Raw genomic sequence first — 16091 nt, forward strand, 5'->3', positions numbered from 1 at the left:
ATATACATTTCTGTAGTCAGTTGTAACCTTTTGCTTATTAGAATGGAATTTTTGATTTATTATATATAATAACATGTAAAGTACTCAAATTTTACATATATGTGTGTGTGTGTGTGTGTGTGCATGTGTATTTTGTGAAATCGTATTATCTTATATTTGAATAGAAATTCTCATCAAGGTCTAATCATAATCAAATTGTTCTTCACAACAGAACCACAACTGAGACTAATGAAAGAAGACTGAGTTAGCTTTGTGTCTGAGGGCCTTGGTTTCCCTCTGTGTTCAATGAAAGAATGAAGCTAAGCTATTTTTTAATTTTTAATCTGCTTTGTTCTTTGATTCATTAATTTCCTGGTAGTTATTCACTATACGTAGATTTTTATGTATCTTTAGCAGTAACATGAAATATCCACAGGGATTTTTGGTCTTAATAGAAAATGTATTTGGAAAGTCTTCACTTAAGTGAAAGACTCTTAAAATGGTTGGAAATACATATATTAAATGAGTGAAGGTCAAGATCAAGTGTTGACCTACAAACAGATCTGTGTTTTAGTATTTGAACTTATAAACTCCTTGGTGTTTATAGGTAAAATTCCATTACAATAAGACTCAACTTCCTCAAATCATGACAAAATTGGTCCCTTATTTTGAGTAATATTTACCAGTTTTTTAAAAAATTTTCATTTGGGGTGGCTAAGGTGGCGCAGTGTATAGAGTACCAGCCCGAGAGTCAGCAGTACCTGAATTCAAATCCAGCCTCAAACACTTAATAATTACCTAGCTGTGTGGCCTTAGGCAACCACTTAACCCCATTGCCTTGCAAAAACCTAAAAAAAAATTTCAAGTTCATTCAGTTGGTAATTATTGAGCAGCAATGTCCAAAGGCACCTCACAATCTGTTAAAATAGAAAAATAGAAGCCAGGCCTCTAAACTAACTAACTAACTGACTGACTAACTAACTAACTAACTAACTATATATATTATATATATTATTCTTACCCCTAGATTACAGGGCTTTATTGAAAAACTTCATAGAATGAATGTTACACGTGAATTGAGGGTTAAAGATCCTGTAATGAAAGGGCTTTTACCTTTTTGAGTGCCATGGACCTCTTTGATAGTCTGGTGAAGCTAATGGACCCCTTCTCAGAAGAAATTTTTAAAATAATTCCAAGAAATGCTAAATTTTAGTTTGAGGCTAATGAAAATAGATATGATTTTTTTTTCCATTCAAGTTTATGGACCCATTGAAGTGTATCCCTTGGCCTCTTGAGGGTTTCTGGTCCCCTAGATTAAGATTCCTGATTTATTTTTTTTAATTTATTTTTATTAAAGATATTGAGTTTTATAATTTTCCTCCAATCTTGCTTCCCTCCCCCCCCCAGATAGCACTCTTTCAGTCTTTATTTTGTTTCCATGTTGTACCTTGATCCAAATTGGGTGTGATGTGAGAGAAATCATATCCTTAAAGAGAAGAGAAGTCTAAGAGGTAACAAGATTAGACAATAAGATATCTGGTTTTTTTCTAAATTAAAGGGAATAGTCCTTGAACTTTGTTCAAACTCCAAAGCTCCTTATCTGGATACAGATGGTACTCTCCTTTGCAGACAGCCCAAAATTGTTGCCGGTTGTTGCACTGATGGAATAAGTGAGTCCTTCAAGGTTGAACATCACTCCCATGTTGCTGTTAGGGTGTACAGTGTTTTTCTGGTTCTGCTCATCTCACTCAGCATCAGTTCATGCAAATCCCTCCAGATTTCCCTGAAATCCCGTCCCTCCTGGTTTCTAATAGAACAATAGTGCCTGATTTATTTTGCAGATGATAAAAGCAAGTGAAGTGATGTGACTAAGGTCACCCAGCTGAGTTGTTTGGAAGAACTAGGAATATAACCCAAACCTCTTGATTTTTAGTATAACTCTCTTTTCTGTAAACCACCCTATTTCTACTCCCTTGACTAAATCCTTCATGACCATTCACCAATTCCTAAAACTTTTTGGCTATATGAAGAAAACTCTACCAATGACAAAACAGTTAAGTGTCTATTTTATCACATTTAGCAAGATTTTGTTAATAATTATAATCTAGTGGGACCTGAACTTTAAGACTGAAATCCTTTTAAGTTCTTAATAAAAGCAGTAGTCCACAAGTGTAGGCTCCTTTCTCACTCAATACCCTTCTCTGGACCTCAGTTTTCTCATTTTTAAAATGAGGGACTAAAATCAATAGGTCCCTTTCAGTTCTAAATCCTGTGATTGTATGATGACAAGAGGGTCTAAGTCTTTGGACTCACATTTGATACAATAGCAAAATAATCAAGTAAGAGAGCCTTGTTGTTAGAACTTGATAAAAACAATCAACCCAATGCAGTTAAGAAAGGGGTATGTAATCTATGTAATCTTTACAAATATGGAAAGGTAAAAGTTAAATATTTCCCTTTTCTTTAGGCACTGTCTTAATTCCTGGAACCATTCAGCTGACTGAAAATGACCTGTTATATAGGCTGCAAACTTCGATGGCAAAATGCATTATTACCAATGATACTTGTGCTGTAACAGTGGATTCCATTGCCCATAAGTGTTCAATTCTGAAGTCCAAGTTAATTGTTTCTGAGAAGCCTAGGGAGGGGTGGGGAAACCTCAGAGAAATGATGAAGTGAGTATCTATGGCTTTTACAAAACTAACTTGTACAACTTAAGCAAAATACCCAAAAGAATACATCAAGATCTAAAGGGAAGATAGTACTCTACTTATCTTAACAGGTAACAAGACAGCCATCTAGTGGCAAGAGAATGGAAACATCAAATCATCCTTTTAATTTAAGATGTAGGACTCCATTCATTCAAAGGCCAGATATATTTCTGGTGAACCAGTTGTTAGAGGAGGGGTTCTTAACTTTTTTTCTGTATCATGGACCCCTTTGTCAGTCTGGTGAAACTTTGGAACTTTTTCTCAGAAGAATGTTTTTTAAAGGCATAAAACATCCAGTACCCCAACTCTATGCCATCAGTCGCTAACTCTAATACTAAATCTGATAGATCTTCCAGCTCTAGCTCTAAGTTACTATTATCCCTTTAACTGTTCTAGTTTCTATGCTGATTCTCTGGGGTTTTCTAAATAAATCATGATATCATGAAAAATGAATTTGTTCTCCCTCTTTTTTGCCAACATTTATGCTTTAAATTCTTATATTATTGATATTACTAACTCTTAGAATTATGTGAAATAATAGTGAGCAAAGGGGGATTACTTGTTTCACTCTGTATGTAATAGATGAATTTCTAGTATTTTTTCATAGCGTTTTTGGTTCTAAAATACTTATTTTTATTTAAACTGCCCTATTATAATCCGTGCTTTTTAGAGTTTTTAATTTACATTTGTACTTTGTCAAAAGCTATTTCTGAATCTGTTGACACAATATAACTTTTAGGGTCTTTTATTTTTTGACATTAGGTTGATGGGTTTCCTAATTGTGATTCATCCTTAGATCCCTGATAAAAATTCAGTTTGTAAGGAATAATTTTATGCATATATATTTTTGTAGCTTTTTTGCTACTTTTTAAAAAATTATATTAGTATTAATTAATGATATTGGCCTTTAATTCTTTTTCAAATTTTATTTCTGCCTGTTTTAAGTATTAGTACATAATCTTTGTCTTTCAAAAAATTAATAGTGTGTTTCTGAGAATAATTTGCATAGCAAAAGATTTAATTGCTCTTTGAGTTTTGGTATGTTGTTTTATTAATTTTCTTTTACATGTTTATTCAATCAGTAGTTCCCCTATATTTTTCACCTCCTTTCTCTCTACTTTCTAATTTCCCCTGTCATACTTCTCATACAGATGAGTTCTTATGAGTTTCTCTTGATGCTTTAAGCTCCTCTTGAATCTTTAGTTCTTCAGAGTCTTCTTGACCCCTGATCTTTATTCTTTTTTTTTAGGTTTGGTTTTTTTTTTTTTGCAAGGCAAATGGGGTTAAGTGGCTTGCCCCAGGCCATACAGCTAGGTAATTATTAAGGGTCTGAGACCGGATTTGAACCCAGGTACTCCTGACTCCAGTGCCTGTGCTTTATCCACTGAGCCATCTAGCCACCCCTCCATGATCTTTATTCTTTATCAGTAAGTTAATTTTTTTCTTTAAACGGTTAAATATTCTGCCCATCCATTGTTTAATTTTTTTAAAATGCTATTTCATCAAAAGTTCAACTTTTTTCATTTATAAGGATGGTTATCATGGGGTGTTTAAAATTAATGATCCCTTACTGAAGGTCTTCCTCCTAGTTGCTTTATTGTTAAAATTATGAAATTTAATCACTACATGCCTTAGAATTTTGAGTGTGGGTTTTTTCTTTGACAGTAATCTATGAATTCAATCTGTTGTCACTATATTATCTCTATTCAAAGGTTCTGGGCAATTTATTTACATTATTTCTGCCATACGGTTTTGAGGTCATGATTTTCTTCTGAGACCTTTATCTCTGCATATTATTTTCAAAATCAATAAATTTGGTTTTTATAGGATTCATTTGTTCTTTTAAAATAATTTTCTTGGGCGGCTAGGTGGCGCAGTGGATAGAGCACCAGCCCAGGAGTACCTGAGTTCAAATACGGCCTCAGACTCTTAATAATTACCTAGCTGTGTGGCCTTGGGCAAGCCACTTATCGAAAAAAAATAATAATTTTCTTTTATTTTTCTTTCAATAAATTATGTTCTACTTCTGTATTTTTGTTTCAAAACTGTCATTCTCTTTTTTAGATATTCTTTTTCTTTGGAAAGATTAACCATTATGGCTTAAATTTTTTTCCCTTTTCTGTTGGTTGTTTTTTAATAGATTATGCTGAGTTGTGTTGAAAGAACTGATTTTAATCTTAATATCTTTTTTAAAAGTGCTATTTCCCTGTTGAACTATTCTAGAGTTTCTTACTGTTGTTCTTTGATGCCTGGGGAATCCATAGGACTTTTCCCCCCCACTAGAGAATTTTAGTTCATTTTCCTTTATAGTATATTTGTTTATGGTGCTTTGATGTCTTTTAGTTTTTTTCTTATTCTTCCTTTCATCTCATAAGAACTATATTTTCTTCTTGTGAACTAGGCTTTTTACTCAGACTTTTCTCACAGTCACTGTTCTCTGGTTTCTCTCCTCATTCTTTGACTTTCCACTCCCTTCTCCACTAAGCACCCTTCTCCTCCTTGGCAGGGAATTTGGATCTATCTTAGTTCTTTGCCATAAGAAACTCTTGAGGATATGAGAGTAACTGGGCTTTGTGCAGGTTTGCTCACATCTTTTTTATATGATTGGGCAGAGTTGATGTCTGATAGTTCTGTGTGTGTGTGTCTGTGTGTGTGTGTGTGTGTGTGTGTGTGTGTGAGAGAGAGAGAGAGAGAGAGAGAGGGAGGGAGGGAGGGAGAGAGAGATAAGAAGGATCTAGTAAGGTATCCCCACATTTGAACTCTGCAATATGTGCCTTTGAGATTGCATTTGTTGCTTATTCCTAATCAGGAGTTTTGAACTTTGTGGTATGTTCTAGATCCCTTTGACAGTTTGGTGAAGCTTATGATACCTTCTCAGAATGTTTTTTTAAGTACATGGTATTACACAGGAAATCAATTATGTTGAAATATAGTTTTTTTTTTAGTATAGTTATTATTTTTAAAAACAATGGGGTAGCTAGGTGGTGTAGTGGATAGAGCACTGGCCCTGGAGTCAGGAGGACCTGAGTTCAAATATGGCCTCAGACACTTAATAATTATCTAGTTGTGTGATCTTGGGCAAATCACTTAACCCCATTGCCTTGCAAAAACAAACAAAAAAAAAAGCAAACAAATAAAAAACCAAGTTCATGAATCTCAAGTTTAAAACTCCTGTCTCTAGTCTGTAGAAGGGCTTGAGGGATTGGGATACTGATTGGGACAATCAAGTATTTATAGATAGCATGTTTTTGATGAGGTTTCTCTACTTTGCAAGTTATTTTTATCATTTGTTTTATAACCTCAACTTTAAATATTCTATATATGGCATATAATTCCTTTGGGGGGGAGTGGAGGTTTTGACTGTGAATTATTTGACAAAAAATGATATCATTTTATCAGTTCCATGCTTCTAACATACTTTTCCCCTATCAACCCTTATATATACCTTCATATAAAAGCTATTGAGCATCAATACATATTGGATTGCTTAGAGGATCTTACACAATTCTTTTTAGAATTTTCTATCTACAACCAGGTATGATAGCATATGCCCATAATCCTTGCTTCTGGAGAGTTGAATGTTGGTAAATCAGTTGAGCTTAGGACTTCTGAGCTACAATGGACAAAATTGATTGGGTTGTCTTCACTGAGTTTAGCACCATTTTTGGTTGAGTCCTCAAGACCCGGGGAATCACCTAGCTATCTAAGAATGGAAGGACCAGACCAGGTCAAAACTGTACTACCAGCCTGAGTAAGATAGAGAGACCAAGTATAAAACTAATAATGATAATAATAACAACAACACTATAATAACAACTTCTCTATCTTTATATCCTTTCAAAGCCTTTTAGCATAGTAGGATTTACAGGAACTTACATTCTATTAATATAGCCTTCATGAATCCAGGGTCACCTCCATGTTATGATGATTTATTAAAGTGTGATTTTGAGGAGGTCCTTACTCCAAAGATGTTCTAGACCCTCAATAGTGGGGAGAGGAGAGGGGCAGGGGCAAGCAATTTATTATGGAGTCAGATGGGCAGCTAGGATAGAGCACTGGCCTTGGATTCAGGAGGATGGAGTTTGAATCCAGACTCAGACACTTGCCACTTACTAACCGTGTGACTTTGGGCAAGTCACATAATCCTCACTGCCCTGCATCAGGGCCATCTCCAGTCATCCTGATTCATATCTGGCCACTGAATCCAAATGATTCTGGAGGAGAAAGTGAGGCTGGTGACTTAGCATAGCACCCCCTCACTCAAATCCAATTCATGTGCTTATCATGGCATCACCTCCCAGATGTTATGGTCTTCTTTGAAAATGAAGGACAGACATTATTATAAGGTCAGAGAGTGGTTAGAAGATATGGAAAAGGCCAGTAGGCTCAAAGAAAAAAGGACAGAACATTTGTGTTTGATTTTTATTTAATTAATATTTAAGATTTCAAGCACATATAAAACCATTCCCTTGTATGATACAAAGCTAAAGAGTTCAGTCCTTGAGATATTAACCCAAGTCAGTTAGATGAGAAAAGATGAGAAAAGATAGCTTAAAAATATGGAATGGGGGAGTTTTCATCTTGATTAAATAAAGATTTCCCAAACTGAAGCTACAGACTTATTTTCACTATTCTTTTCAGGAATGCAAGTGATGACCATAGCTGTGTGAAGACCAGACACAATGAAACAATGACCATCTTCTTTACTAGTGGGACCACTGGCTCTCCTAAAATGACAAAACATACTCACAGCAGTTATGGTTTAGGATTATCTACAAATGGAAGGTACTTCATTCTTCTGTGGATTGGAGCATTATCTAAACAACAAAAACAGATGACATCATTTTGTTCACTTTTCTGGCCTTCCCCTCAAAGTACAAAATGCTCTTTTTATTTTCTCAGGTACTGGCTGGATTTGACAACATCTGACATAATGTGGAATACATCAGACACAGGCTGGGCAAAATCAGCTTGGAGTAGCGTTTTTTCTCCATGGAGTTTAGGAGCTTGTGTGTTTGTACGATATATGCCCCGTTTTGAGCCAGCCTCCGTTTTAAAAGTAAGGTTAATGAAAAAAGAAAGACTTGGAGCATGCCAGGGATGCAAGGTGCCTCAGAGATCAGCTGCCTGGCTTTGTTCTATGAGAGCTAGGCAATTCAGATTTGTGAAGTAAATGCCCCAGGGATGTTCAGAATCCCCAGGGTATTTCCCTCCTGCTGTTGGCATTCGTACAACACATCTCATCTCTTAAATAAGCTTACAACCTAGAATCATAGACTAGTAGGACTGAAAAGGAATCTTAGGGATCATCAAGTCCAAGTCCCTCCTTTTGAAGATGAAGAAACAAAAGTCCACCTGTCTTGACTAGGATTGTCTAACTTGTTTTTTGGGAAGCAGATGGCACCAAAACTCAGATCTTCTGAAGACCTGAATTGAAATTTGATCTCAGATGCTTAATATCTGTGTGAACACAGGCCAAGTCATATAACCTCTTTCTGCCTTGGTTTCCTTAACTGTAAAATGGAAATGAAAATATCTCACAGGATTGTTGTGAGAATGAAATAAATAATATTTGTAAATTCTTATTTCTTTTCCTTCTAATTCCCTGGGTTCTTCTTTTCAATACATCAGACTATGATCTGCCTTTAAACAAGCTTTTGAGCTGTCCCATGTCATGCATAAAACAACTACTTAAATATTTATAAAAGTTGAAGTTTTATGGTTCTTTCTCATTCTGTATTCTAGACCCTATCCAGATTTCCCATTACAGTCTTCTGTTCAGCTCCAACTGCTTATCGGATGCTTGTGCTAAAATGGGATTCCAGGTAAGTGGTGAGCAAATACCCAACAAGGCTTAAACCATCAAATGGGTTGAGAAACAGGCCACTGAAATAATGGTCCCCATTTTTCCTAAAAGAGACATAGCAGGGACCACAATGCATTTTATACAACTTACACTAAGATTATATAAGAAGGGGTTTTTGCCTGCCAAATAAATAGAAGATACTAGACCACTTGATTCAGAGAAACTAATGATTCCTATAGACAAGAATGGTGGTGTATACAATAAGGACCTAATCAATGTTGAATGCTTGGATTTATTTTACTAAAGGTTTCACTAAACAGAGTGGTTTGGTAAATGTTTTGTCCTGAATTTACAACCTCTATTTTTTTCTTTTATGACCTGCCATTTCTTTGTTAAGTAATTGTGATTTGTTATTTACTTCAAAGTCCTAAAAGTACTTAATTTGGCATTTGGGTTTTATTTTAAAGTTATTATTTGAGGGAGGGAGATGATATGCCTTGTTTTGAAAATGCATAAAAATAATTTTAATTCCATTTCCCCCCCTCCAATTCTCATCCATCTTCTTTTGATGAAGTTATAAATTCAAAAGTCTAAAGCACTGTGTGAGTGCAGGAGAGCCAATCAATCCTGAAGTGTCTGAACAGTGGAAAAACAAGACTGGGCTCGATATCTATGAGGGATATGGACAGACAGAGACGGTACCCAGATTTACATGGGATGGGGGGCCGGGGAGATGGTTACACACAACAGTACAAATTCTGGAGAAGATGCAGAGTTTAATAATAACAATAAATAATTATGGCTAACATTTATTAAGAGACTTCTATGTGCTAAAAGCTTTACAATCCTCACAACTGCCCTGGGAGGTAGATGCTATTATGATCTTCATTTTACAGATAAGGAATTTGAGGTGAAGAGATACCCAGGGTCACACAGCTGGCAAGTGGGGTTGGATTTGAACTTGGAACTTCCTGACTTGAGGCCCACTGCATTCTTCACAGAGGCACCTAGCTAATAGATGACCCTTGCCTTATAGAATTTAGACTTTACCAGACTATAAGTTCTCGAGGAAAAAAATGAGATCTAAATTTATCTATGAAATCTCTTAAAGGATAGGAAGAGAAATTGGTCTCAAAACTAAGGAAATTTAGCTTTTATAAGGCACTAGAAACATAAAAAAGTCTAAAGCAAAACATTATATAAAATATTGTAGTCAGAAATATTTTTGAATGAAAAACATCTATTTAAAATGTGAGAAAATTGTTTTTTTCTAATTTGCTTTAGAGAAAAACAAGCAGTTCATGTTTCTAGAAACCTCACATAATGATGAAATAGTGTATTTTTAAAAGGGACATGGAGTGGGAGTATCAAGACACACATAGGTTAAGTACCAATTAACATTGTGAAGATTGTCCCTTTTTTTTACTTTTTTAAAAATATAGGTGCTAATCTGTGGGACTTTCAAAGGAATGAAGATTAAATATGGTTCAATGGGAAAGCCTTCTCCAGCTTTTGATGTTAAGGTTGGCACATTTACTGAAGAATGCATAACAAAGCAGCACAGAAACTAAATTTAACCCTTCTTTTGTAATAATTCTTACTACTGAGTATCACAATCTCTATAATATGGTCGTTAAGGTGGGTGATCAAAACAGATTATTTTATTTTTGGTCAAAAAAAGGAGGTATAACAAATAGTGATAACTGGTTTTATGGGGTTTACAAATTAGTTTTGAAGAATGAATAGACTAATGGAGGGGAGAAGGAAAAGTATTAGTGAACTGAAATCTACAAAGACACGGGGATGAGAATATGAAATGTATGTTTGGGAATTGAGTCAGTTAATGCTGACTGAGCCTCTAGTTAATAGAATGTAAGTCATATAGCATGACGTAAATTTTGATATTTTGGAGTGAACATTACCGTCAAAAGGAACATAGCCTAGGCCAAACTTGTTTGCCTGGCATTTAAGCTTCTCCATCATTTGGGCCTAGCCTGCCTTTTCAACTTCACCTAATAAGTATCAATGAATAAGATGTCTTAGGAGATGTTGAGTTCCCCCTCATTGGAAGCCTTCACACAAAGGCTGGCTGACTACTTTATCAGGTATGTTAGAGAGGATTCTTGTTTGGGTATAAGTTGAACTGGGTGACCATTTAATTTCCTTCCAAATCTGAGATTCTGTTTTTATCTACTACTCCACCATGCATATCCTATATTCCTAACTCCCACTCAGTTCCAAACTGAATACTCAGTTTTCTTACAACATGCCCTTCACTTTTCCATTTTTTCCTCCAATTTTGTTATAATTCTAATCTTGTCTCGTCTGAATTAAATGATGGAGAACAGAATACATTCATTGCTCAGGCAGTTAAACTAAGGGATGAGAATGGGAAAGGGAAATTCTCTCCAAAGTCTTGGGAAATTTGGAGTGATATGTTATAAAGTATCAGGGTCATCTGTCATTGCTGTTCACTTTCCCCTGCCTATTCTCCCAGCAGGCACATCTCTCTCCCTCATCCCTTCCCTATCCACTCTCTTTCTCACAATCCCAGCAGCTGAAAATAGGTTTGAGGGAACCAGATGGAACCCAGCCTTCCTTCCTGTAGCACAGTTGAACACTTTGGGCCTCTGAAGGACTTTGTTCCCTAGTCCATAATATTCATAGGGTTTAAAGCAAAAGGGGCTTAAAATGTAATAATTTATATTACTATTAAACTAACAAACCATTCTATTTTGTTCAAGATTGTAGATGAAAATGGCAGCATCTTGCCCCCTAAAGAAGAAGGAACTATTGGCATCCGCATCCGACCTAATCAACCACTTGGTTTATTTGCTGGTTATGTTGTAAGGAATATTTTATTCAATGATTTTAATATTTTTCAATGTCTAATTACTTAAAACAATGTAAATATTAATAATGATATCTTATTAGTATAATGTGCATTTCACACTTGAGCCTGAGACATTTATAAAATGTTTTGCAAACCTAAAAGAACTATAGAAATGCTAACTATTATCATGTGGGCTATCTCAACTATTTGTAATATGCATCTCAATGTGTGTAGTGCAGTAATATGCACCACATAACCTAGGTTTCAGGAGACAGGGGTTCTAACCTCTGCTGTGCTGCCTACAAGTGACCTTGGGCAAATTACTTCTCCTCTTGGAACTTGATTGTTTTATAAAATGAAAGGATTAGAATAGGTAATTTCTAACATCCTGAATCTTCAAGTTTTGATATGGTATTGACAAGTGCTTTGATATCATTGGTATTTAAATGATCAATTTGTATTTTAATTTAATTGCCCTTGATTTATCCTTCCCCACTATTCCCAATATTCACTGCCTCTGCTGGGAATTAGTAGTATTTAGAAATTAGCTAAATCTGAGGGTAATTGATGTACTGCATTTTCATTTTAAAGTAACAAATATCTTTATGGGTTATATACAAGTAGTAAGAATATGACATGGGCTAAGTTAAAAAATTAAGAGGTTATTTGGAGAGTTGAGAATATTATTGATTGAATTTAATTAACATGATTACAATATATAGTCAAGTCTTCGGAGGTTAAAGATCTAGTTTGTGGATGATGGAGACTGTGGAGTGAAGAGCACAGGGCTAGGGTCTGATAGACCTGGGTTCTGACCCAGGTTCTGTCACTAAGTAGAACAAATTTTTTCCCCCTGTTTCTTCAGCAGCAAAATGAAGGAATTTTTGCTTCAACTTCAATGTTCTATAATTATGTGGGCCCATTTTTTTTTCTGTTGTTTGGCTAAGAAGCTATTAGAGGACACTCAAATTAGTTTTATTATTGTCTATTGATGATTCCAGTCACAGGATTGATGGGTAGAATTCACCATATTTCTGTCCTTTAATACTAAGAATGAGAGTTTTTTGGCATGTTTTAGCAGCTATGAATCATTAGATAAGATTTAAAGCTGGGAGGGACCTTAGAGGTCATCATATCCAATCTCATTTCATAGTCTAAAGACAATGAGCAATAGAGACACTGTGACTTGCTCAAGTGGTAATTAGCAGCAGAGCCATTATTTGATTCCAAGTCATCTGACTCAAATCCAATGAAATACTGCAGATGGCTACAAGATTTCACACTGCTGTCATAGTCTGAAAGTAATTTGAACAGAAAGGCTCTTAGAGAATACATATCACAATGACTCTGGAATTAATATCTCTGATAATTTTTCTTCTTAGTCAATAAGTCAATCAATAAGTATTATAAAGCACCAGGTACTGTGCTCAATGCTAGGGATACAAAAAGAAAAGGCAAGACAGTCCTTGCCCTCAGTAAGGTCACAAACTAATGAGGGGATAAGAAAACAAGCACACACAAATAAGCTACCTGCAGGATAAAGAGGAATTAAGAACAGTTAGGAAAGGCTTCCCAGGAGTTGGGGTTTTAGTTGGGACTAAAGAGATGGGAAGAAAAAATATGAAGATGAGGGAAGCATTCCAGGCATGGGGAACAGCCAGAGAAAATACCAGGAGTTGAGAATCTAGAGTTTGTGGACTAGCCAGGAAGTGGGTGTCACAGGATCAAAGTAAGGTCTAAGGAAGGGGAGGGCAGGGTTTGGGGTATGAAGGACTTGAAATGTCAAAAAGGAAGAATTTTGTATTTAATCCTAGAAGTCATAGGAAAGCAATGGGTTTTATTTGGTGGGAGTAGGTGCAAGGTGGGGGACAGGAGAGTGGTGGTACATAGTTGGACTAGTGCTTTAGGAAAAGTGGCTGGCTGGAGGAGGAATTAGCAGGCAGATCAACCAGCAGGAACCACAGTCCAGGCGGGAGATGCTGTCAGAGAAGGGGGAATATTGGAGAGATGTTGACAAGCCCTGATGACAAATTAGATAAAGAAGGTAAGAAGCTGACGAGTCAAGGATGACACCTAGGCTACCAGCATGGAGGACTTTTCTACATGCCTGGTTAACCGGGAACCCTCTTCTCTGCTAACCAGGATCTAGCCCAGTGCCTGGGATAAACAGACATAAAACAAATTACTGTTGGCTGATTTGATAGTGTTAGGGAACTTCATTTTGCTTATTGCAAAGCATAGTAAAGTGAAGTCTAGATGATGCATTCAACTACTAAAGCCAAGTTCACTGCATTAAAGCACATTTTGGTTAAGCTCTACTTCATTTATTAACATGACAAAATAGAGTAAGATTACTACCACTCAAGTATCCTTGCTGCTAACTTCCCTCTTATCAAATTGTTTAATGAACCTCTTTCTATAGGCCTTCCCTGACTGGGATTGCTTCCAATTAATGCTTACCTTCTGATCCTATTTCTAGCTGCTTTTTGCCTCCTTAATATCCTCTTAAGGCAGAAACTTGTTTCGACTTTCCCTGCCATGGTGAAAACCTTTTAAAATTTCTCCCAGTAAAGGCCTAATCTGACCTGTTGTACTAAGCATTTAGTCTTATTGATAATTAATCTTCCCAAATGCTTTAAAATGAAGATATGTTTATCAACAATCCTTGCATTTTTTTCAGAGTTCTCCCTTTTCCATTTCATTCTCTATAATTTGAGGTTGGAGTTAATATGCAGGGATTCATTTCTGTTTTACAAGCTAACTTTTGCCAATCATTTGTATTTTCTTGTCAGAGATATCTTGAATGGATCAAGCTCCCCACCTCCCCCACCTTTTGTGAATATTTTAAAACCCACCCAAACCCAACAGTTATATTAATACAATACCTATTTAATGTTTGCCAGGGAGAACCTTTTAAAACAGCCTCAGTGGTCTGTGGGGATTTCTACATTACTGGTGACAGAGGGTATATGGATGAAGATGGATATATCTGGTTTGTTGGAAGAGCAGATGATATTATCTTATCCTCTGGGTAATTTTCCTTTCTGTTCTATGTGTTCCACTTAGACCAAACATTTATTATCCAGAAATAAATCTACAACTCCCCTAGACAGTATATCAAGTGCTACCAAATACTTTGCTTTTCAGATATCGAATCGGTCCTTTTGAAGTAGAAAGTGCTCTGGCTGAGCACCCAGCTGTTCTGGAGTCAGCAGTGGTCAGTAGTCCAGACCAAATCAGAGGAGAGGTAAAAGAATAACATCACCTTAACTCTGCAGCTAATTGTCAAACAACACACTTTTCAATGAATTATAGCCGTTTAAGCAGAATTTACTAAAGGGAACTAGAAAATCACAATTCCTCTCCCATTTGATGGTTACATTTTGTGGTTAGACAATGAAAATATGATAAACTCAAGGCAGGTTCACAAATACCCAACAGATTACCTGGTTCTTAAAACTTTTTTTTTTTTAGGTAGTAAAGGCCTTTGTGATTCTCAAGTCTGACTTTAAGTCACATGATCCAGAAAAAATTAAAAATGAGCTTCAGGAACATGTTAAAAGAACTACAGCACCATACAAATATCCTAGAAAGGCAAGTATTTGAATTGAAGGCCTACTTGATGTTCTGTCTCATGGTCTTTGGAGAGAGGAGTTGTTTTTTATTTGTTTTTAAATAAGCTGTATGTTTAAATATTGGCCTAGTAGATAGAACACTAGGCCTGGAGTCAGGAAGACCTAATTCAAATTTAGCCTCGGATACTAACTAGCTTTGTGACCCTGGGCAAGTCATTTCACTCTGTTTGCCTCAGTTTCTTCATTTGTAAAATGAACTGGAGAAAGAAATGGCAAACCACTGCAATATCTTTGCTAAGAAAACCCCAAATGGGATGAGTAAAATGCTCTGAGAACTTTAAAGAACTACATAAATGGGAGTCAGTCTAATTTTCCTCATTTTTACAGATGAGGAAACCAAAGCTCAGTGAATCAAAATGGTCAGACAATATTAGAATTGGAATTTGAACCCAGGTTTCACTCCAAGTTATGTGTTCTTCTCCTCTAGAATTAAGCATTTAGGACCTTGATTCAACCATTCATACCATATATGAAAGTTTCTTAGTACAATTAATTTTAGTTATTGGGAACAAAACACTAGAATAATACTTTTCCACTTTGATATCAATAGGTGGAATTTGTTGATGAGTTGCCAAAGACCATCAGTGGAAAGATAAAAAGAAATGAATTACGGAAGAAAGAATGGGGAAAAGTCTAGTTTTATTTGTTTACATATTACTATATCATCTGTAAAACTTGGATATTTTCTGGAACTTAAATCCTAAAGAAGAAATAAATGCATAATAGATGTTCATGGATTCACGGTTTCATAAACCATGTGGTGGCAATGTTACATGGTAGAATTCTGAAGCAAAATAAAATATTCTATAATTGACTCTGTGATTTGTCAGTCTGTCAATAAGCATCTGTAAAGAGCTTACTATGTGCTTTAAGTCCTGGGAATCTGGGTAGTAATGAATTTTGGAATTTCAAGCATTTAAAATAACTATTCAATATTGAGTGTGTATAAGGAACCAGATCTAAGTAGCAGCATAAGCAAAGATGTATGAGGCATAATTCCTGTCCTTAAAGATCTTGTAGTATAGCTAAGAAGATAGGAAATAATCATGAAAATAATGATAAGGTGAAGAAAAAGAATGAATGGAATTGGTTTGATGTGAGAATTAAGAGAACTCTTTGAATTCCAT

The 16091-nt window shown here is 35.7% G+C and overlaps 1 protein-coding gene across 6 annotated transcripts in view; it reads left to right on the top strand.

Annotated features, from left to right (window-relative positions):
* The window catches only part of ACSM3 (acyl-CoA synthetase medium chain family member 3), a 28552-nt gene extending 12774 nt beyond the window's left edge, over positions 1–15778 (top strand). For 5 of the 6 annotated variants that reach the window (XM_074208658.1, XM_074208659.1, XM_074208663.1 and 2 more), the window contains 11 exons: positions 2447–2654; positions 7332–7475; positions 7593–7749; positions 8436–8515; positions 9071–9194; positions 9939–10019; positions 11241–11342; positions 14233–14360; positions 14477–14576; positions 14804–14923; positions 15515–15778. In XM_074208658.1, coding sequence (XP_074064759.1) covers positions 2447–2654; positions 7332–7475; positions 7593–7749; positions 8436–8515; positions 9071–9194; positions 9939–10019; positions 11241–11342; positions 14233–14360; positions 14477–14576; positions 14804–14923; positions 15515–15601 — 1331 coding nt within the window. In that variant the 3' untranslated portion in view covers positions 15602–15778. The remainder of the gene's footprint in view (positions 1–2446; positions 2655–7331; positions 7476–7592; positions 7750–8435; positions 8516–9070; positions 9195–9938; positions 10020–11240; positions 11343–14232; positions 14361–14476; positions 14577–14803; positions 14924–15514) is intronic. The other variant, XM_074208664.1, reaches the window with a different exon arrangement.
* The last annotated feature ends 313 nt before the right edge of the window (positions 15779–16091 follow it).

This window comes from Macrotis lagotis, chromosome X (genome assembly GCF_037893015.1).
Source record: "Macrotis lagotis isolate mMagLag1 chromosome X, bilby.v1.9.chrom.fasta, whole genome shotgun sequence".
NCBI classification, from domain to species: domain Eukaryota; kingdom Metazoa; phylum Chordata; class Mammalia; order Peramelemorphia; family Peramelidae; genus Macrotis; species Macrotis lagotis.